General features: G+C 44.3%; 1 protein-coding gene across 2 annotated transcripts; it reads left to right on the top strand.

Annotated features, from left to right (window-relative positions):
- Positions 1 to 1,529: 1,529 nt before the first annotated feature.
- On the top strand, positions 1,530 to 13,358 carry CHAMP1 (chromosome alignment maintaining phosphoprotein 1). 2 transcript variants are annotated; one of them, XM_086610650.1, is made up of 2 exons: positions 1,530 to 1,567; positions 9,673 to 13,358. In XM_086610650.1, the coding sequence occupies exon 2, from the start codon at positions 9,733 to 9,735 to the stop codon at positions 12,601 to 12,603; it is 2,871 nt and encodes a 956-aa protein (XP_086466776.1). In that variant the 5' UTR covers positions 1,530 to 1,567; positions 9,673 to 9,732; the 3' UTR covers positions 12,604 to 13,358. The 2 variants fall into 2 exon arrangements, with proteins under 2 accessions (XP_086466776.1, XP_086466783.1); XM_086610657.1 differs by lacking the exon at positions 1,530 to 1,567 and adding an exon at positions 7,628 to 7,860.
- Positions 13,359 to 23,600: the final 10,242 nt, after the last annotated feature.

Here is a 23,600-nt window from a genome sequence, read left to right as displayed (position 1 = left end):
CAATAGGGTTCCCAGTTCCTGTTACCTTTATGGCTTTAGATGGCTACTTATCTATAGGATCCTTGCTCGTGACAGAGCTTCAGTATTTTGCTAAACTATTTGCTGTGTTGCAAGGACCTACTAAGTGTTATTCTCCATATCAATATTGTTAAGGGCATTGTTCAAATGCCTCTTAAACACTAACAGGCTTGGGGCATCAACAACATCTCCAAGAAGGCTGTTCCAGAGTCTGACCACTGTCTCAGTAAAGAAATGCTTCCTCATCTCCAGTCCAAATCCCACCTGGTGCAGCCTTGAACCACTCACACGTGTCCTGTCACTGGATCCCAGGGAGAAGTAAGGAATCAGCACCTCTCTCTCCACGTCTCCTCCTCAGGAAGCTATAGAGAGCAACGAGGTCACCCACCCCTCAGCCTCCTTCTCTCCAAACCAGACAAAAAGCACATGTAAGCACCCAGACAAGGTATCTTAAGCTATAGCTGAACCTCACCCCAGGATCTGGAACAGCCGTGGAAGCTACACCCGGGGAAAGCGCGTTTCGTGTGCTCCGCCTCACCACACCCCCTCCCGCTACCTCCCCCTCCCCGGCCCACGCTCGGTGCGCTGCAGACACAAGACTGTGGCGTAGGGCGTCCTCGGCCCTCCACTTCTCAGACCGTGCAACCGGGAGGAAGCGCCTTCCCGAGCCGCCCTCTCACGGCAAAGCAGCGGCGCCGGGCCCCGCCGCCTCCCCCGGCCCTCCGCGCCCTCCGCCGCAGCCGGCGCTACCGCCTCAGGCCGGCCGCCGAGCAGCACGCGCCACACCGCCGTGCTCGCCGCGGCCCCTGCCCGGAGCCACGGTCGGGAGGAGCCCGGAGGCGGGCTCCCGCGCCGCCGCGGCGGCATTCCGTCTCCTTCTCCCCAGGAACGGCCAGGCTCGCTCACTCGCTCACTCGCTCCCTCCCTCCGCAGGGGCTGCTGCGGCGGCGGAGCAGAGCCGAGCCGCCGCCGGGTGTAACGGCGCGGGGCAGCAGGAGCCGCCGGGAAAGGGAAGCGCCGCAGCCGCTCTCCCCTGCCCGCTCCGACTGAGCCGCCACGCGCCGCCGCGGGGGCGAGCGCTCCGGTGTAGCAGCGCCCCCTGCCGGCGGAGCGCGGCGCGGCGGGACAGACGGGGGCGGGGGCGGGAGGGGGGAAGGAGCGCGCGGCGCGCGCGGCCCCGCCCCTGAGCCGCCGCAGCGGCGGCACGTGACTGCGCCCCGCGCGCTCCCCTCCCCACGGGCTCCCCCCACCGGCAGCGGAGGGTGGGGCGGGGGTGGGGCTGCGCCCGGCGCCAGCGCTTCCGGTTGGGCGGCGGGAGGGCCCGGGGCAGCCATCAAGCCGCCGCTATTCGGCTGCGCGCCGCCTCCCGGAGCCGCCCCCCTCCCCGTTCCCCTTCCCTTCCCTTCCCCCTCCCCTCTTCGCCCTCCCCCTCCTCCCCGCCCCTCGCGCGGCCCGAGCCCGCGAGCGCTGCCGGCCCGGGCTGCTGCCGTCGCCGCCGTTGGCGGGGGTGCGCCCAGCCCCTCGCCGCCGCCCTGGAGGTGCCTTAACGGTGAGTGCGGGCGGGAGGGTCCCTTTTCTTCGCCGCTCCCGCCGGCGGCGCACGCACGGAGCGGCCGGCCGGGGCCCGGCCCGCTCCCCTCCCCCTGGGCACCGGGCCTGGGCCTTCCCCTTGTCCAGCCCCCGCCGCGGCGTCGCGCCAGGGGAGCCGGCGGCCGCTGGGGTGGGGGGTGTCGCGCCGGCGCGGGGGAACAAAACCGGCGGGGCTTAAGCGGCGGCGCCGAGCGTCGGGAGGGCGGGCGGGAGAGGGGAGGCGGCGAGGGAGACCGCCGGCGGTGCGGGAATGAATGGGCGGGCGGCGTAGCCCCCTGCCCCGCGCGGGAGCGGCTCTAGGGGGCCGGGCAGGGGCAGGGCTGGCTGCCCTGGGGAAGGCGTAGTGCGCAGGCACCCCTTCTCCGAAAGAAAGTTAAAGCGATGGCCGGCGGAGAGGGGAGCAGGTGGAGCACGCTGCGAGCTCTGCTCTCCTCTCCTGGCAGCGCCGTGCTGCGAGGCGCCTCGGGAAAGCGAGTTTTGCGCGGGACGCGTCCCCGGCGGGACCGTCCTCTTCACTCGTGACAGAAATAACTGCGAGGAGGGACCGCATCGCCGGTGAGATCGACGAGGCAGGTGCGCACCGAAGGCTCAAAAGCTGTCGCTGGGTCCGTCCTTCCATCCGTAGGGATGGATGAAGCGAGTCGACTCTTAGTGGTATTTTAGAGCTGACTTCTGAACTGAAGGAGGCTCATTTGTGGGAACTGCACTCGCGTTTTGGAGCCTTGGGAAGGGCTGCGGGAGTAGTCACCTGTAGTAGCCGGTGTAGGTGTTAGGAGGATTTGCAGTGTGACTGTGCAGAGGGAAGCTGAGGTAGTTGACAACAACTCAGCACTGTTGGAAGCTTGATTTGGTACTGAGTTGTTCCTAAGTGAGGAATATAGAGACTTCGGACCATATTGCTCTTCTCTAAGCTTCTCTTGAGCCTTACTTATTTTTAGGATAATGTAAATGGAATTCTTAGCCTGGTGTCACAAAGGTTCCCAACCTTAATTCACGGTGCCTGACTAGATTGTGTGCTCTGGTGGGTCCAGTGACACTACATTAGCTCAGGTTCAGCACTGCAGAGATACGGTTTCTGGGACCATTTTTGAAAGCTGTCTATGCACTATTGTGAATTTGGAGTTAGAAAGCCCTATCAGAAGTACATGAAATTAATTTTTCCCACCTTGAATCTGTCATAGATATGTTGCTATTACTCTGCAGTTTACACTATTGTTAGATCTTGTATTAAGAACTAATGTTGCTGTGTAGACCTGTTGTTCTCTTAGCAAAGGTGGAAATCATGCAAGATAGCTGCAGTTCTGTCCCCTTCCTGTTTAAGTCATCTGCAAGTGCATCAAGTATTGTCATTTTGCAACTTTTCTCTGACTCAAACCTTTCCTGGAAACATGGGACCACATAATGCAGCTTTTACCTGGCTGGATGTGGTGTCTCACATGTTCTTACAGCATATCTCACCATTTCAGTGGCTGGTCAGGTCAGGGTGTTAGTGCCTTTTTTAGGCATGTAATTTTAAAGGCCTGGTTCAGCAATCGTTGCTGATGGAACTGAGCCCAAGTAGATGGACTGGTAGCTGGGAGTTTGGTTGTGAAGACATGGTCAGATTCTTGTCGATGCTGCTGGATTAGCAGGAGCATAGTGCTGCCTGTCTTGTTCACAGTGCGTTGGAAGTGACCCCCTTACCTGCTGTTTGCCTTGTGAAGTGCCTGCTCTGCTGCACTGTGGGGATGTTTGTGTGCAGCTTCCTCTGGGAGATAAACTTCTGTTTTTGCCAGTCACAACACAGGGATGTAGCTTCAAGAGAAGTGTCATATTGCCACCAGACTGCCATTTACTTTTTGGCACTGCAAGAACATGTCATTTTTCCTTTTGCTTAAACACAGCCATAGTCTGGATCTGCTACTGCTAGTAGAGGCAATGATGCAGCTGTATCTGGCTTTCTTGTGCTGAGAACAAACTTTACCGTCAACCCTCTTCACTGATAGAGGAAATGGCTGCACTGTTTGCCTGCAAGGAGCTTCCAAAGTTGATGAAAATTAACAGCCATCCTTCCTGTGCAGTGACTGTGCTTATCAGAGGAGAGTTGTGATATGTGGTGCTCTGTAAAAGTTGGAGGATCATCATACAGAGGTATGGGCTGACTTCATCCTTTGCTTGATGAACATCGTGATAGATAGAATAGTGTCTTGAAGTTAAGTAGGAGGCCATTGGACATCTCTACTTCCTGCCAACGCGTTCTCTGTCATTTCAAGGTTGCATGAATGGCCACAGCATTTTTAAGTCTTAGCTCACATTGTATGTAGAGAATCCGATGTAGATGTAGGAAATCACAGAAAATAGAGGACATTCTTCTTGAAGGCTTCCCCAACTGTGCTAGCATCATTGATGTGTGCTGCATGTCCTCATTATCTGCTTGTGTCTCACCAGGATCCATTCTTTATCAAGATGAGATGAGGTATAGATCCTTCTGCCAGTAAGAACCAGGACAGTCTGATTTTGAAGAATGATATGACAGACTACTTGTTGCTGTGTTCTGAAATTCTACATGTCATATTAAAAACAACCTGTAATTTTCTCTGCTCACAGGCAGTCTAGATCTTCAGCATTGAACCTTCCATTGCTTCTGCCTCGTGACAGTCACAGCTTATCCTCTGTAGAGGAAAAATGCAGGGATGTATTACATGTTGCAACACTTAATGTAGAATGTGTTTATTAATAATAACCTGGAATGATTAGTAGATATGTAGCTATGAAATCGGAGTGGGGTTGAGAAGTGGAGATACCTTGTTAGCTGCCAGAGTCAGTGTTGTGCCATCCTCTGGGTGAATTCTTCTAGACGCAATATATCTCCTGCACATTTCTCTTCTACTACTGGGAGGCTTTTGAGAGGCTGTAGGAAGTATGACTTAATCTTTAGTGGGATCCTCATGGATGATGGGATGCTGAATCCAGGAGCTGGCTCTAAAGTGGCTGGGAAGATACCAGGAGGTGTGTCTGCTCTGTGTATTAGCTTAGGCCACTCCTATTGTTTAGGCTGACATGAGCTCAACAGAGATTGCTGATGCTGTTTGTGCTCTGTGGTTGCCCTGCAATATACGTACCCAACTTCAGAATTTGCACTTATGTCATTGCCTCTGACTTGGGTACTTTCCACCAAATCATGACTTCTCCCTCTTGAATGCTGAGAACCAAGCAAGAAAAGTAGTGATGATTGTTCTTTTCTTGGGTAGATATGGGTCCACATTACTGATCAGTTTCCCCTGCTGTTTTTCTGTTCTTCCTGTGGTGGAAGAGATTGCGGCCAGAGCAGCAGTGTAGGGGACAGGAACTGGTGTAAGGATCTTCAGCATCTCTGTGGAGAGCTGGTGGTAGGAAACTTTGTATGTAGGTTCTAGACATAAGTGAAAGAAGAGAGATGAGGAGAGGTGGCTGATGAGGCCAAGTAGAGGCTGGTGGTCCCACTGCTGAGATATCTGGGTCTCTTCAAGCAGCTTTTAACCTGACTGATGGATGTTGATCTATGTCACTTCAAGTCAGCAAAAACCTTTAGTCAAGCCGAGAGCTGAGATGGTGCTGATGCTGTTACTGTGCTTGATATCTGAGAATATAGCGAGCTTGTAGACAGAAGCACTTATCTTTTCAGGTAGATTTCAGTGGAAATCTTCATGTCTCAGGAAGACTTTGAATGAGTCTTGGCTGCCTCTAGCTAAGTTTGGTATTGCAAACTCCAGAATCTTAGTTGAATCTTAGTGCTTCGTCTTGAAGTGCAGACAGGATGCAGACACAAAGCATAAATGCTGGGCTTCAGACTTCTGCTTTAGTTGTCATGTGTTCTCAGAATAAGGTAATTAGTTCTGTTTAGCTGTGTCTGTATTTGTTTTCTCATTGTTGCAGCCATGAAAAGGGAGAAAAGTAGGAGGGGATGCAGAAATAGTAGTTAAGGAATGTGATGCGCTTGGTAGTCTTAAGGTGGCATGCAGCACAGCCTCAGCTGTAGCCACTGTGGCATGGCACATCCTGTAACTGAGTTTTAGTAGGGGCAATGCTGAAGTGTCCTTTTTGCAAAACAGCTAGGGCCTGGCAGAGCGTTCAACAAAACAAAGTGGCCTGGGGCCTGCACAGCAGTTCTCTGTACTCGGATGGGTGGCAGCTTGTTTGACTCTCCTAGGAATCTTCAAGCAGGCTTGAAAGATACTCTAGTGGCCATCTCCCTTCTGCTGTGTTTCATGGGGGGACCTGTCTCTCAAGGCAATTTTATCTTCATCCTGAAATTCCTACTTTTCCTCAAAGGGCTTCGGATGACTAGAACGATGTTTGGATTTAGCATTTGGTTAAGTTCTCTGCAGTACACGTGGGGCACACTGCCTGTTCAATAGCACCAGTTATTTTCCTCACCCTTTTTATGGGTCTGGGTTGGAGCAGTGCAGATCTAGGTCCCTTTGATGTCTGTAATAAAGCATTTACGCAGAGGGAGTGTGGTCTATGTTTTTCAGTGTTGCCAAAAAGATGCAGCTGAGCACAGATAACATCACAGTTCGTGCAGGTCCAAAGTCATGGGGAGCTGGTTATTGAGCATATGGCTTCTAGCCTGACTGGCTCTGCTGACGTGGGACTCTTTGGAGAAGAGTGACATGCTGTTCCTCAAACTTTCACCCAACTAGGCAAAGATCCAGCGCAGAATAACTTCTGATGCAGGAGTTGATGGCAAAGAGAAGTATGAAGCAGGCAGTGACCTGTGTGACAAACCTGAGTATAGAGGAGGGCAGTGATTCGAGCTATATGGAGACAGTGGCATTTGAGCCCAAAGTGAGAAGGGATCGGGAGGGATTCACAGGAAAATCTTGTAGACTAGCTATTCAGATATATCCCAATTGAAACGGCAACATTTCAAAGTTTACTCTGTCAGAAGTGTTTCAACAAATTTAAATTGACAGCATGAGTTAATAGTGGCTCAGCACTCTTCAAGTTTGTTACTGGTCTCACAGTAACTATTCTAAAACTAGATTTACTATTCCATGGAGTCATGGCCTAAGGTGCTGCAAACCAAAGAGTTGTCTTGCTAAGTAGTGTGCCTCAATTAAGTAGAGATTTCGTCAGAAGAGACAGTTTCTTCAGTGACTACCAGCTACAGTGTACTGAAGTTATAAAATTAAAAATAGTAATGGCAGTGTGAGAGAAAGTACAACCGACTCTTTAATGTTCTTATGCTTGATTGTCAACCTTTAAATGTCTGCAGATGAAAATAAGGAAGTGCCTGTAACTTCTCCAGTTCCAGAATAACTTTCTGGTCAAAAACGCAGCAACTTGGACAATCTGTGGAAGGGAGCCAGGGACCTTTTCACATTGCTGCATTTGGAAAGAAAATGGAAATTTCCTTTGTTAAGTAAGATGGGACTCAATAAAAGAAGAGAATGGGAGGTGGGGTGAAGTGTAGTTGAGAGGAATGAATAACAAAAAACTCCAGAAAGGGCAAAGAAAGTGGTATGTAAAGAGGAGGCAAATTATGAAGACGGTAGAAGAGATTGGTGAAATTTGTTGTAAGCTATGAGAAATTCAGTTTGGAAAATCCTTTTTCGGTTTTCTAGAGAAAAGAAAATGGACAATTCAGGATTACCACCAATTTTGGAAGTGACAAATTCCCTTTCAGTTCTGAAAACGTGATGAGTGCCTGTGTTCTTGTTGTCCTAGTTATGTTCTGTTGTGATGTAGTAAAAAAAAAAATAGTTCTTTAGCTCATATGATCAATTCAAAAATTTTTGGCTTTCAAACTGAAATTTTCCTTTCTTCCCATTGCTCCAAATCCCCCAAATGAAAAATAAACCCTAATTCATAAAGGCTTTTAGTTATTTTGGAGTGTTAAGACATGACTTGATTTGGGGTTTTTCAGTTGACAAGTTGTTTGCTATTGAAGGGATACAGACCACTAGTATTATCTCTGTTTTGTTTTGTTCTTTTACAGGAATATAAAGTTTGTTGGAAAGTGTTTTGTGATCAACACCGAATGTGGTGTGGACTTTGGTTTGTCTTTTGTGTGGCTGCTAATAGTGCTGGGAAATGGCAACTTCCACTCCAAAGGTCCTTCTACTTCAGTGTTTCTAGAGCAGTGCAGTTACTTCTCATATGTAACTTAGCCTGTGGTCAGATGCTGGTTGTTGCTTGTAAATGTAAAGCAAGATTCCTCTGAAAGCTCTGTCTGTCATCCCACCATGCTTCCCGATTGGAGATCTACCTATTCCTGTGACTTAATGTGAGGTGCGTATGCATAGCGCATGCAAAGAAGTTGTTCCATAAGCAGCTGAGCTAGTGAAGCTTATTTCTTAGGGATTTGTTCCCTCGGCTTTTCAGCCAATCTCATTTTCCTGTTTGTGTTTTTTTTTTTCCTATGTCCATGTCATCCTTTAGCAGCACTGCTAATTTACTTTCATTCTGCCCCTGTCCCGAACCCAAAGCAGCTCACCGCCGTAGTATTTTTAATTTTTCTCTTTTTCCCTAATTATAAGCTGAGTCAGACACTGCTTGTTCTGCAGGTTTTCAGACTAGTTCCATACTGACCATTCATGTATTGATTACAGGCTAAATAGACCCAGTAATGGTTAAGTGAAATATTCAGCCTTAGCCTCAGTGGAGGCATTTCTTTCATTCTCTACTCAGTTCCTGATTTTCATGAAACTTGTAGAAATTTAAAATGAGACTCGATTGCTTTGTCCAATTTGATTGGCATTGACTGTAGGGCAATGTGTGTGTGTGTAGGCCTCATTTCCATAAGAAACCAGGGTAAAAATGCTTTGGGAATAAATTAAGAAAACTTGGTTTGGATGCATATATTTAGACAGGAAAGTTAATGTTAAAATGACACAGAAACTTTGTATGTTTTGAAACAGTGTGTCTTAAAAGATCCCCCAAATTAGGTTGATAGCTCAGCATGATAATCATGTGACATCTGTTTAATTTGAACTGACAAGAAAAAAGCCTGTGCATTTCACATAAATGTCCAAATATTCCTTTTCACCATAGACATACCTCCCACATTTACGTGAAAGTGACTTACATAATATGGTTAGGCTTGGTTTTCTGCTTATTGTAGTACCTAATCTGGGTAAATTCTGTTGGAAATAGTGGAATCTAGCCAAATCATTAAAAGTTTGTGTTTCAGATGCTGCATTTGTGGTTTTGTTATTTTTTTCTGGGGAGGGTGTGGGGACATGACACAGTTGTTTTTTTTTTGTTTTTATGAAGTGTTGCAAAACCAGAAATTTTGAGAAAATCTTTCTCTTTGGAGTGAGACAAACAATATTTTGAATACAGAGGGCTGTCAGCTATACCAACTGGAAAGAAGTCAGTGCTGTTTTTTTAAATAGTATTTTTGTTGTTATTAGGGCAGCAGATGAAATAATGGAATGGAAAAAATTCTTTTCATAATGAACAAAGTCTTTAGGAGCAGCAGCTTTTGTTTTCCATGTAATTAGTGAAAAGAAAACAGTGTTTAACAGATGAAAACAGAGGCTAGGCTTTAGGCTGCTGCTTTCTGCTTTAATTTTTTTTTGTCTTTGTCAAAACCAGCCAACTTGTTTTGAAATTTTATAATGAAGATGCAGTTTTGAAATGGCACTGTTTCAAAGTAGTTTTTGTTTTCAAAAACTCAGTGGCACTGTTTCAAAGTAGTTTTTGTTTTCAGCTTACATGTGTAATGTAAAGAAAAACACTTCAAATCTGGGAAGTCAACTGAGAAAGCAAGTCACACTTATCAAATGAAATATAAATTTAGCTTTTCATCCCCTGGGTTCTTTTTTTATCATTTGCTTGTAGATATTTTTTTTTTTTTTACATGGCTAGGAAGGCCTACTGTTAAATATAAGTTTTGTTTTTGAAGTTCTACTGATGTAAAATGATTTGCAGAAGTTGGAGAGACCTGTGTTTGGATTTCTTTATGGAGTAGTTAGTAGCTATGCAGAAGATATACTTTCTAAAATGGAGGGGGAAAAAAAGCACATGTGGTTATTTAAGGATAGAGAATTGAAATTATCATTGACAGCTAACTATACAGATTTTTTTCCTTTATTGCAGAAACTGAATCTTACTCTTGAAAAGGTGCAGTGCTGTTGAACTGTTACTGACCGTAGGAAAATGGACGTGTTGCAGATACTACGTAAAACCACAGAACGCTTAGAGTGTGATCACTGCAGCTTCAGAGGAACAGACTATGAAAACATACAAATCCATATGGGTACCATACACCCAGAGTATTGTGATGAAATGGATGCTGCTGGTTTGGGTAAACTTATATTTTATCAAAAAAGTGCAAAACTCTTTCACTGCCACAAATGCTTCTTTACCAGCAAGATGTATTGCAATGTATATTATCACATCACAGCACAACATGCAGCACCTGAGAAGTGGAATGAGGAGCGGAAAGAACGGGTAGAAGGCGATTCAGATTCCTCCAAAAAAGTTGTCACATCGGAGCTACAGAAACCTGCCCTTTCCCCTGAGTCACGCAAACCGGCCCTTTCACCTGAACTCCCCAAATCTGAACCTGTTGTTTCCCCGAAGCTTCAGAAATCATCAGTGTCCCCAGAGTCCCAGAAGTCGGCTCAGGCAACTTCCTCAGAGCCAGAGAAGTCAGCCCAGGCCACATCCCCAGATCCAGAAAAGTCGGCCCAGGCCACGTCTCCAGATGCAGAGAAGTTGGCCTCAGCTGTATCCTCAGACTCAGAGAAGCTGTCCGCTGCTGCATCCCCTGACCCACAGAAGTCATCCCCAGCTGTATCCCCAGACCCACAGAAGCCGTCCCCTGCCACGTCCCCTGACCCGCAGAAGCCAGCCCCAGCTGTGTCTCCAGAGCCTCGTCGTCATTCCCCAGCTGTGTCTCCAGAGCCCCGTCGGCATTCCCCAGCAATGTCTCCAGAGCCCCGTCGGCATTCCCCTGCTGTATCACCAGAGCCCCGTCGCCATTCTCCAGCTGTGTCTCCAGAGCCCCGCAGATATTCCCCAGCCGTGTCACCAGAGCCAAAGAAACCTACTCCAGCAGTATCCCCTGAACCACGAAGGTACGCCCCGGCTGGGTCTCCTGAGCCCCGGAGGCATCCTTCTCAAACACGTAGGCCTGCTTCTGCTGCTTCTCCTGAAACCCGGAGGCCTGCTCCTGCGGTTTCACCAGAATCGTGGAGACCTGGTCCAACTGTTTCCCCTGAGCCCTGGAGATCTACGCCTCACGAGGTGCAGAAGTCTTCCACGGTTTCTCCCTGGGCTCCAAAGCCTGCCGTGTCAGTGTCTGTAGAATCCCGGAGGTCGGCCGCTGAGTCCCGAAGGCCTGGCCCTGTTGTGTTGCCAGAACCTAGGAAGTTTGTTTCTGACTCGTGGAAATCTACGTCCTTTTCTGAATCCCAGAAGTCTACTCTCGTTTCTTCTGAGCCATGGAAACCCATCTCATCTGTTTACCCTGAAGGCTGGAAGCCTGTTCTGTCGCCTGACACATGGAAGCATTCCTCCTCTGTTTCTCCTGAGCTTCGGAAGTCTAGTCACACCGTTTCCTCTGACTCTTGGAAGCCTGCTTTCTTTCCTGAGGTCCGTAAGCCTGGTGCTTCGGTATCTCCTGAATCTTGGAAACTCTCTGAGTCCCGGAAATCTATGTATTTTTCTGAAACTCAGAAATCCGCCTCAGCTGCTTCGTCTGAGGTTCAGAAACGGGCTCATTTCCCTGAACCTCGGAAAAGAGCTCTGTTCACAGAGTCTCGTAAATCTAATCCTACTGTTTCTACTGATGTCCAGAAACGTGCTGTCTTTTCTGAGCCCCATAATCAAGTGTCTACTTCTGCTGTTTCTACTGAAGGCCAAAAACATGCCCTATGTTCTGAAGCCCAGAAGTCAACTCTAGTTTCTTCTGAAGTCCAGAAGCACGCCCCCTTTTCTGAAGCCCAGAAACTTGCTCCCCTTTCCTCTGAAGTTCAGGAGCCTACTTCCTTTCCAGAGTCTCAGAAATCTGCTTCTCCTGAAATTCAGAAACATAGCCTCTTTACTGACTCTCAGAAACCTACTCCTTCTGTTTCTCCCGAGACCCCCAAACAAGGTGTTTTTACTGACTCCCAGAAATCTGCTGTTTCCCCTGAGGTTCAAAAGCATGCTGTATTTTCTGAGACGCAGAAGCCTGCTGCTGCTTTATCCTCTGATGTCCAGAGACATGCTGAAACTACTGTACCTTCTGAAATCCAGAAGAACATCCTGTTTTCCGAGCCTCACAAGTCTGCTCCAGGTTTTTCCTCTGAGCCCCAGACACCTAGTGAGTCTGGTGAGAGTGACTTGCTTTCTCACAGTTTAGATGATCAGAAACCACTGGATGATTTATTCTCACAGGATGAGCAATCAATCTTAGCCAAAGAATCACCAGAAGACATGTTATATTCATGCCCAAAAAAGAAGCCCAAGAAGGAAAACCAGGAGAACTCAGATTCTGAACTGAATAGCAGTGAGTGTGGAAAAACAGAGATGGACTCGATGGAGATAAAGGAGCAAGAATCCAACAGTGACCAAGAGCAGTATGATATGGAGTCATCTGATTACGGCAAAGAGAGCAAAATAGATGCAGCTGCCCCCATGCAGCCACAGTGTGTGCTGCAGTTTACCGAAGAGAAAGAGGCTTTCATCTCTGAGGAAGAAATAGCAAAATACATGAAGCGCGGCAAGGGAAAGTATTACTGCAAAATCTGTTGCTGTCGTGCAATGAAAAAAGGTGCCGTCTTGCACCATTTAGTTAACAAGCATAATGTTCAAAGCCCGTACAAATGTAAAATATGTGGCAAAGCTTTTCTCTTGGAGTCTCTTCTTAAAAACCATGTTGCTGCTCATGGTCAAAGTCTGTTGAAGTGTCCACGTTGTAATTTTGAATCAAATTTTCCCCGAGGTTTCAAGAAACATTTAACCCATTGCCAAAGCCGTCATAGTGATGATACACCGAAGAAACATTTGGACAGCCTTGAACCACTTGAAGAACAAATTTAATCTGGTTTTTCCCTTGTGCTAGAAAAGTTGAATTTACGAAGTGTTCAAAAGTGTTGCTGTATGTTAACTGAGTAGTTTTAGCTGATCTGACAAGTCAGAAGATGCATGGTTTATTATACTATGTTTAACTTGTCTTATAGCTGTATTACTGAAAAGATTTACTTTCGAAAGTCATTTAAAATACTTGTTCATGTCTTTGTATTACCCATCAGTAGAGTCATATTTTATTTTTCAGATGTATTATGTTTTTAAAACCAAAATGGATACGAATTAGTTTTGTAAAGATTTGTAAAACATACAAGTGGCAAGCAATCCGTGTATTCCTGTGAAAACTGCACTTGTTTTTTCGCATTTAACAAATGTTGTATTTTTCGAAATGTTTTTATCAAATTCTCAAAATTAAAATTCTTACCAAATTGAATGTGAATAAGCCAGGCATGAGAAACTACCTGTCCTTCTGGAATGATTCTGCCCTGAGGTTTTAATTGAGTGTATAGTCATTTGTTGGAAATTTATCGCACTCAGTTCGCTGACTTGTCTCAGATTTAGAAGCATCGAGGTACTTATTTTGTGGTTCTGTATTTTCGCCATGTTTTAAGCATGTATTAATATACATTAAATTGATGGATTAATGTCAGACTATGTATAGCTCAACACTTCTCTTGATGATTCAGATTTTTTTAACGTCAGAAAACGCCTAAATTTCCTGTGTTTGGTGAGATGTTATGCTTTAATGTTTTAACAATAAAAAGAAACCCAACCTGGCATTGTCCATTTTTCTTTTTTTTTTTTTTTTTTTTTTCAAATCAAGAACAAAACTTTTATGTTCAACATACTGTCTTTTAAGTATCTTTGGCAACAGGAGATGCAAAATTACCCTGGAGTTCTGCTCTGAATACTTCAACATTCCAGTCGTCAGCTATGAAAGCAAGGTTAGTCTAAATTTCCTGTCTGCTTCAGAAAAACACATCAGTTGTAAATGAGGAAAAACATGGAAAACCAGGAATTTTTGCACTGTTATTTAGTGTGCTTCCTTTTGTGCTGTTTGCATATTAACGATTAAAAAGCCATAAATGCTTTATAATTCAGCAGGACTGTAGATTTTAAGTGAAGGTAGCACAAGGAAAGTTTCATCTCGGTAAATTATGCCTAGACTTAAGCTGTTGTAAATATTGGCTTAGAATATGAAGGTGATAGTGTTAAATATGTAATAATAAAAAATCTCCAGGTGTAAACTCCTACCAAAAAGCTTCAGATTGATTTGATTGAAGCCTGTGCCTGAAATCTTTTGTGTTTCAAGAAGATTTCTGGAAGGAAGGGAAAAAGCATTTAAAGCTCTGTGCTTAGGTGACTCCCCAGTGCTGTCTGTTAAGAGCAAGCTTGCTTGCAGGGTTCTTTCACATAGGATCAAACCCACTCTATGCCCCTAGGTCCTTTGCTTCTGTCATGAGTTCCAGACTAGAATTCTAGAATTACTTCTTTTTTTTTTCCCCTAAGTGCGGCTATAGACAAATCTAAAAGAGAGCACTTAACTGATAAGGCTCTACTAGCATACATACTTCCTATAAAAGCTGCTTTTCTCCTCAGCTATCGTTTAATCCCTCTTGGCACAGTCATTTGGTTAAAAAGATGCCTTGTGCTATTTGAATAAAGGAAGAAATCAAGGAAGGATTTGTTTGAATTGGAAGTGGTGTCACCTTTACAGTTCATTGTCTCACTACTGACACATATTTCTCACTACTCTGTACCAGCTAACTTGCTTGATTTCTGGGAATCTGTTAACAAGACTTGATGCTGTTTCTCTACATACTTTTTTTTGCTGACTACTTGATTCTTTAGTCTTGATTTACAGCTGTCAAAGTGTACTTTATAACTCATGGAGAAGAACTTTGCCAGTCCCCTTGATGTTAGGGCATTGAATCTCTTTAAATCCTGTTATGATGGGCACTTTCTAGTTTCTCTTAGTACAGAGTTTTGTGAAAGCCTTGTAGAAGTTGAAGGATGTTTCTGGTGTGTATTTTTTTTTGTCCAGACTAAGTATTCCTTCACCGTTCCCTTACACAATCCAAGTTTGAGGTCTTAAAGATGTCATGTCAGAGGATCTGCTGGAATCAGAACTGACTTATCTAATTTCTTTAAGGAACTGTAGGAGACAATAGACATTGGATTGCGGATTTATTGTTTCCCTTTCAGGTGACCTGTTAGAGATGCTGAGAAGAATAGGCTTGAGTACAAATAGTGATCATTCATTTTTTGACATAAAGAAACTCAAATGGAACACTTCAAGATTTACCAGTGAAAGAATTTGCCCAGAGAAGTTGTGGATGCCCCATCCCTGGAAGTGTTCAAGGCCAGGTTGGATGAGGCTTTGGGCAACCTGGTGTAGTGGAGGATTTCTCTGCCCATGGCAGGGGGGTTGGAACTAGATGATCTTTAAGGTCCCTTCGAACCCGAACCATTCTATGATTCACTTACAAGTGTGAAGGCAACTCTTATTTTTCTTTTTTTTTTTTTTACTTTTTTTTCCTCCAGAGGGCTATTTATAGCCTATGCTGAGAAATGTAGACAAAAATTTCCAAATACAGTGTTACAGTCTGTACAGGGTATGCAGTGATTCATAGGTGACACGTACAGTTATGAAATAATTACCTTGGTAGAAAAAAAGATGAGAAACCCATTTGGAACCAGTGTATTGGGGTGTAGAGAAAGCATAGAGCTCCTGTTGGAGAGGGGCAGAAAAAGAATCTTGTTTAAGAACAGATGAGTACAATTAAAATTGGAATTTGTATGGATTTTTGTAAATATCCTTAGATTTTTTTCATCGTGCTTAAGAAAAATCTTGGGATTTGATCTAATCTAAGTGGTCCTGCTCAGGCAGGGGGATTGGACTAGATGATCCTTTGAGGTCCCTTCGAATGCTTAACATTCTGTGATTCTGTGTGATTTGATACAGCAGGTTGTGTATACTTAAAATTCCTTTTCCCTTCTTTATATATTAATGTACTGCCTGCTTAATCTCATGAGATTTTAGAAGCAGAAGATCTTGTAGAAAATATAATTATTGAAGGTTTGTCTATGGATTCATAGCTTTGTACTTTGGAGGGATTTTTTTTAATCGTTCATACCTTACTAACATGAGTGCACTGAGGTCACTGCAACCATTGCTATGCTCGTATTTATGTATTTGTAAAAGAAGAGGGAGGAGGAAGTTGAACTGTTTCCTGCCATACTGCTGTTACAACCTGCTCTGAAGAAACTTTCATTTCAGTATGTTTTGGTCAAATAATTGCTTTTCTGAAGTATAAGAATATAAGAACATTTTTGTTGCTTACTTTCCGTGGGGAATGAGAAAGGTTGCTCAAGAAAGTACCAGAGCTAGCTAAATAAATTTAAAGCTTAGAGAATGCAAAATTTGGGAAAGCAAATATGAAGCTGAAAAGTAAATAGGTGAAGGTGTAGGGTTCCACCTGAATTCTAACCTTTCTGTCTATGCTTTGTAGTAGACTTAAAAATCATGAGGGTATACTTTTAAAATATGGAATATATGTGAACCTTCCACAGTATATGTATAATACATTGAATTTTCTTTCCTTTAGGCTCACATGACTTATTTTAACGTGTTTTTTTTTTTTAAAAAAAAAAAACAAACAAAACCTTACTTTCTGAGGGATTTCTTGGTCAGAAGAAAAGTAAAAAAATTTTACTTTTCAGGAATAGCGTTACCCAGCCAGAGTTGCCCCATGGATGTTGATCAGTTTTCTCTAAAGATCACAAACATATGCATCCTATGTATAATTAACACAAAAAAGTTATTTTGTAAAACTTTAGGGACATGAGAAGGAATTAACTTCCTACTATGTGTATATAACTAACTCGAATGCATTCTGTGACTTACTACTTCGTATGCCCTCTGGACTGCAGTTCCGTGTAGAAAGAGTGAAGTTAACTAAAAGCCAGAAGAAGTAATTTACTCATGACAGCACAGAAGTCTATGAAGATTAGTTTTCTCCACTTCCCAAGTATTAGAAAACATTATTTCTTGCAATGACAAATAATGCATATTCATGAAAGTCAGCATAGTAATATAATTTTCTGTCTTTGGAGTTTATCCTTGATGTATATACTTGGGTATAACACTCAATAATCAAGATTCTCTGAATTTTTAAAGAATGTTATTTTAATAGATTATATGTATGATGGAGAAAATGCTTCTATATGAGCTTTTAGACAGGATGTCAGTGAAAACGATGATTCCTTTTATACGATCCCAGTCCTTGGGGAGGAGTCTCGTCTGTGTGTGCTTGGAAGGACACAGGTTTGAGTCCTTTGCATGCAGGACACTCGATGGAAAGTACCAAATGAGAATTTAGTGAGACTAAAGAAACGTCAGAGGACACTGTGATAGAAGGATGTTAGCTGTGTCCATATGTGCAATACAAACTTATCTTCATTCTTTTTATTGCAAAAAAGGGTTAATAATTGTATGAAATGTCCAGTCATGTTTTTAAAGTGCATTTGCAAAAGCGTTTGACTAGTCAAACCAAAAGTATTCTGTAGAGAACTCGTACATATTTTTTCACAAAGGCCGTTTCTGTTACAGGTTACAACTTCCTTTCCTTTGATGTTTGGGAAGAGATTCTTGCAAGAATTATTACTTTCAGTAATAAATATTTTATCTTCTTTCCTCATACCTAAGAGTGTCTAAATATCTGTCTAGATGTATCAGTACATTCCTTAAGCTGTAGATCAAAGAAACCATGTGGAATGTAACTACTAGAATGTAAACATTTATACAATCTTAATGGTACTGGTTGTTCTTGTATTAATGAGCAAATTAATTGTGGAAAAAAAAATCTTATCAAAACACGAAGACTGTTTAAGATTCAATAGTAGTGTTTTAAAATAAGAATTGTGTGTACTTCATAATTCCCTATTCTGAGAAAGAGCTCCTAAAAGAAATATTAAATTTTAATTCATGTAGTCAAAGCCAAATCATAGTAATTTTTGCTTATTTTTGTTGTCTGACATACTTGACCAGGTATTTCTTCTGAGCCATACAATCACAATATTAGGTCTGTTTTCTCCCCACTGCCCTCTTCCCGGAAGTGTGGCCATCTCCGCTTCATAGAGAACTGACCTCGTCATTTTGTGATCGGCTCAGGATGATACAACTGCAGGCTTTCTCTGGATAGTCCCAGTTTCTCCCTTGCCCCGGCTGTGCGTTCTCACCATTTTTCCTCTGCCCACTTGCTGCCATAGAGCCTTGTGGTGATGCCGATGAGCTTACAGGTTCTGCTGGAAACTTGCTGGTTTTCCCTCGTGTTGTGGAGTCTGTCAATCGGACTTGACTTGCAAGTGCTGATGCAATGGAAATGAGTGTGAGGGAGATGTTTCTTCTGAAAGTAGAGGGCCAAGGCCAGAAGGAACAGTGATGGGCTTATGGTAACTCTGAAACTGCACCCTGAGGAGGCTTCTGATGGGTGTCAGGGACAGCTTCCCGATACAGGTACTGCATGGGCAATTGGGATGATGCACTGCTAGGTCTGTTGTTCACGCATAAGGAAGGCTGGCTGGAGATTTGATAATCAGTGGTAGACTTGGCTGTAGTGACCATGAAATCGTGGGGTTCAGTATCCTGATGGGGGGAAGAAGCAGACAGAGTACAGATCATACACTTCAAGAGACCAGACTTGAAATTTTTCAGAGAACTCATAGGTGGGATCACATGCGAAGCAACTCGGAAGGATAAAGGAGTTGAGGAAAGCTAACAAGTCGTTAAGGACAACCTCCCAAAAATGAACTATCTCAATATGATTTATCAGGAGACTGACTTGGCTAAACATGGCATTTATGACAGTTCCAGTGCAAAAAAGCAGTATAAGAGAGATGGGAGGAGGGGCAGGCTGGAAAGCAGGGATTTAAGAACAGTGCAAGAGACATTGAGGGCAATAAGAGCTGCTACTGCCATGTTAGTAGAAAAAGTCTGAAAAAAGAAAATGTGGGACTGTTATTGAGTGAGGTGATTAGTGACAGCAGACACACAGAAGACTGAGGTACCCAGCATCACCTTTGTCTTGGTCTTCACCAACAACATCTCCCGGGCGTCTGTGATTAATGAAAGGGTTGAAGGCAGGGAAGAACTACCAGCAGAGAGGGTTCAGTCAGGAGTTACCTGAGAGAACTCAACTCAGACAAGTCCATGGGACCCTACAGGCAGCATCCCAAGGTGCTGTGAGACTTGGCTGATGTCCTTGCAAGCCTATTGTGTATCATCTTTCATGGAGTTTGGGGGAGGTCTCCAGTCACTGGAGAAAAAGCAAATGTTGCACTCATCTTCAAGAGAGTTTAGGAGAATGGTCTAGGATTTCTCTGATCCTGGCAAACATTTAATATTTATAGTTCTGATAAAAATTATAAAAAACAGATGTTGAAAATGGATGCTTCACTTATCACTAGCATTCTGGAAACAGTAATACGCTAACTCTGAGGACAGATTGTTTCGGAAAATTAAAGAAATGCAAGGTGATGTACATAAAAGGAATCTTAAAGCTCCTTCGGTTCTCCCTCCTTCTGCAGAGTTTCTCATATGTGACTTTCTAAAGGCTCACCAATGCAGTTGCTGCAGACCTGAGTTGGCCCGGTGACGTCCCGTGCTGTTTTGTTATAGAGAACAAGGAAGCTGACAATGACCAAATGGAGAGTTTGGAGGAAATCAGCTCTGCAGTTGAAATGATATCTCAGCATGTCAGTAACACATGTATAAGTACTACGGCCTCACAGATGGGACGGAAGATTTTACGTGAAGACCATATGTGCGCTACACAGATGATGGTAATGACCTCTGTGCGGTGGCTTTGGCTTAAAGGGTTATTGCTCTCCGCTTCCTTTGTGCGCTGTTCCCTAACTTCTGTTTGCTGAACTGTTCACCTGTATGATTTCTAAAGCAGAAACTAGTCTGTAAAAAAGTCTTTACTGTAAATATTTTTTTTTAAACCAGAGTCATTTCCAAGTTCCTGGGTTTATGGTTAAATGAAGCTCTCGTTGTGATGCAGACTGGGTATTAAGGTCCAGAAGGGACAGAAGAAGTCAGGTAGTGCTGGATGGAAGGTGATAATTACGTATTTCTTAGTGAAAGAACAAACAGACCCCCATGCGTAGCCTATGTGGACCAAAATATTCCTGCCTGAATTAGTCCTTCATCACATGTCACTTCAGGTTCCTTCCAAGACTCTGCCGCTGCGCAGTCTGGAACTTGTATCAGCTGAGCTACAGGCCGCCCTGTTAGATGAAATGCTTTCTACATCTCTCTGAGGCAAATCAACATGCATTAAAATGTTCAATGCTCTTCCTTAAAGTTCAACTATTTTGCTGCATAAGTTCATTATTTCTATGATGTTTCTCACCCAACATTAGAATGGTGAAATACTGTTTGCCTCTTGTTTTCAGATGCTGTTCTGCTCTGTACCCTGTACTGTCCATTATTACTGTTCCTCTGCTTCTAAAACAGCATCTTGTTTTCAAAGTCAGCATTAGGAATAATTGACAATATAGAATATTACCTTCTCCTAAAAAAATTTAAAATTATTGTGGCTAACTGCAGGTGGGGCTTGAAACAAATAAGCCCTTAAACAAACAAAATGTTCCTGGTATGCATGTGAGATAAATACGCATTGGACAGAAATCGTTACGTGCATGCAAATAAAACGTGGCTTTTACTAGTATCGCTCGTTCAGATGTAAGAGATTGTTTTGTTGCAGCTTTCTCTCATATCTGACTTCCTGAGGATCTCAGAGCAAAAACAATTTTCAGAACTGGAAATCAAACAGACTTTACCCTATCGTGATTGTGGTAATCTCCATGGCAGTAGCTGCAACTGTAGGAGTGCAAAGTGTTAGAAAAGATCAGCGTGAAAATCCATGCTCTCATGTTGCAAGCTTTGGTGTACATTTTAATCTATACAAGAGGAATTCTGGCTCCTCTTTGAATTATAATATACAGGCTTTCATAATGAATTGTTTAATTCAGTGCGGATGCAATCGCATTTAAGATGGTCCTATACTCTGACATTGCTGTTTGTGTGTTACTATATAGTGTCGTTCATTTTTTTGTCCCCTTATTATAAGATTCTTTTAATTTACTCTGGGTTCAGCAACACATTTCTTGGTCAGGCAGCACCTCTGCTGTAGCGGCAAAGAAATTTGGCTGGGAGTTGAGTTCACCAGCCTGCTCGCAGAAACACCGGCTGCCTGGAAGCCTGGCAGGGAGCAGGGAAGGTGCCAGCCTCCTCCTAGACTGCAAACCTTGCTAGAGCTAATGCTTCGCTCTTACGCTAGCAAAAGGATTATGAATGATGATTAAGCTCTCTGGACAGCCTGGGAGCCAGGTAACGACGGCTCTATGACTATACTCCAGGCCTTGCCACTTTGCCGCCTTCTCCTTGTGCGTGGTGTGCCCCACGTGGGGCTCGAGCCCCTGGGCATCCCAAGGTGCTTGTGTGCTGGGGGGTGTGGGACGCAGAGCGGCCGCTGCACCTCTTCCACCCCACCGGGACTGTGGGGCCCTTTGCCTCTTGACTCAGTTTGCTATTTCTTTAAGCTCTTTTAAGAAGAACTGTAATAATCGGCCGAGATAAAAATCAAAGGACAGACGGATGGGGAGTGATAACAGTGTTGGGGTTTTGCACACATGACGACTATTCTGCCACGAAGATCTTGATTTTATGCTACGTCAAGTGCCTGTTTATCTCGTTATCATTTGCTGCTGCCCTGAACTCGGTTTTGGTGAAGTTATCCATGAGAGGGAGCTACAGAGCAATTTATTAGGAGATCAGCTTTAACGCCTAGTTTTTAAACATGTCAAATACACGTATGGAATCGTAATACATCAACGACAGATTCAGAAATGGCTCTAGACTTTTCTCCTCATTATGCTGAATTACTTTTGGCTCTCCTAAGGCTGATTTCCTCACCACTGTATCCAGAGCCCTGTGTTTTAAAGCACTTGTTTATTTTCTTTGACACCCCTCCCTGCCGTGAAGTTACCCCATTCCCATAGTGTGTGCGTTATTTACAAGGATTTTTAAAATAGTTATGTCATCTCCAAAAAATAATCACTCTTTTGTGCCCTAGGTCTCTACTTCTCTTATCTTGATAAGAAAGAAATGCTAAGGGGATTCCAGAGGAAGCCTGCCCTTCCCGTGGTGGTATTGAAGGGCCTGGGCTGTAGTCGAATCCACCTAATGCCGTCCGGCTGTGTGGGGCACCCGTGCTGGGGATAAGCTCTCTAAGTGCAAAGAGGATCCAAGTACACTCTGCAGCCGCTGGTGCGCACAGCAGAGATGCAGCCTCTGGCTGACAAGAGAGAGAGCTTAAAATCCCAGACCTGTTGACTGCCAGAAGCTGAGAGGGTAAAGCAGGGGCCACAAAGACTCCCCACAAGTCCTGCTCGTACAGTATTTGCAGCTGCTTTTGCCAAAGACCCCAGCATGGCTTCTCACCCAAAGCGTGCACAGGGGAGGGTGGTGGGTGATCCACGGTCACACAGAAATGCACAGGAGAGAACCAGTGACATGGAAACGATGCACGGGAGAAGCCAGATTTAGACGGAGGTTAAACTTCCCCAAGTCTGAGCAGAGAGGGAGCAGCCCTGGCGTAGGAAATCTGAAAATACGGATCCAGGCGTGGCTGGCACCGCCGTAGGAAATCTGCCTGCGAGACGGCCGCACCACCAACCTGACTTACCCTGGATTAGGATGTTTCCACTTCCAGCATGGACAGTGCTTCCTTGGCTATTGATGGGCAGCAAGACAGTGACTGTGCTCCGAGACGCTGCCTTCAGATGCAGCCTGCTCATCTGCAGGCAAATTTCCCCTTGAAATCCTCAGGAATTTTGCCCGAGTGAGGCCATGCACTGCTTGACTTACTGAGGCAAAAGCTGTTTACAGATATAAAATCCAAACAAACCCTCAAACTTCTGTCCTTCATTATTTTATGTTGACTCGCTGTGGTCTGGGCCAGCTCCAGTGTTTTTTCTCTCTGCAATCATTACTCCAGGCACTGATGAAACCGGATAAGCCAAACGACCAACTTGGCTTTGACATGGTTATAATGTTGTCGAAAGTAGGGAGAAACACAAATGTACTGCCTTGGCCATGGGAATCTGAAACCTTCCTGCTTCATGTACAGTAAAAACCAACCAGAAATCTTTAATTCCCTCACTTTCAGGCTCCTCTAGTACACATCCACACTAAGGAGTTGCACAGAGCATCAGGAGAAAAAAGTCAGAAGACTCATAATTTGATCTTTTGAACCTGTCAGTGAGAAATTCTTTGAAACTTAGCTTTCAGAAGAAACTAAAGAAACCCAGATTAAGCTGTAGGGACGTTTTAATTGTGTTAAAGATGGTCACATCACTTGGAAGCGAATACTACTTCTGAGTAATGATCTCCTGCTTCAAGATGAACTGACAAAATAAGTGTGATAAATGATCTTAGGCGGGACTGCTGGCATAGCCTTCGTTGTGTTTTTGAAGCAGCAAGGAAGGACTCAAATACCTATGCATTTACAACAGAACTGGAATAATTTTTCTACTCTGGTTTATGTTGGCACGTTTATGTCCAAATAGCTGAAGTGAAGATTCCAGTTTTGCTGATAAATAACACAGAAAATTAAACCACCACCGCTGGCTTGTGCAGCATGGTTTATGTTGTGTTGCAGCAGCTGCGGATGCATTCTTTGTGCACTTAATGTAAACAAACAGATAAGATCCAGCATAGGGGAGGGTTCCCAGGATGCGAGGGCAACTCCAGGCTGCTGTTGGGGCTGCCTGTGCTGGAGCTGCCTGGCAAGGAGAAAGCAGCCCCTGGAGCCTTGGGCGACTGTTGGCCTGGGCTCTATCCTATCCAGATTTCTTAAAACTGGCTATTTTATTGTTTGGATATAAACTGGTTGCTGATTAGATACAAATGGGTTTGTTTAATTAAAAGAAAAAAAGGCCAG

The sequence above is a fragment of the Tauraco erythrolophus genome, chromosome 1 (genome assembly GCF_009769465.1).
Source record: "Tauraco erythrolophus isolate bTauEry1 chromosome 1, bTauEry1.pri, whole genome shotgun sequence".
In the NCBI taxonomy this organism is placed as follows: domain Eukaryota; kingdom Metazoa; phylum Chordata; class Aves; order Musophagiformes; family Musophagidae; genus Tauraco; species Tauraco erythrolophus.
The sequence above is the reverse complement of the archived record's forward strand: the minus strand, read 5'-3'. Positions and strand labels throughout refer to the sequence as shown.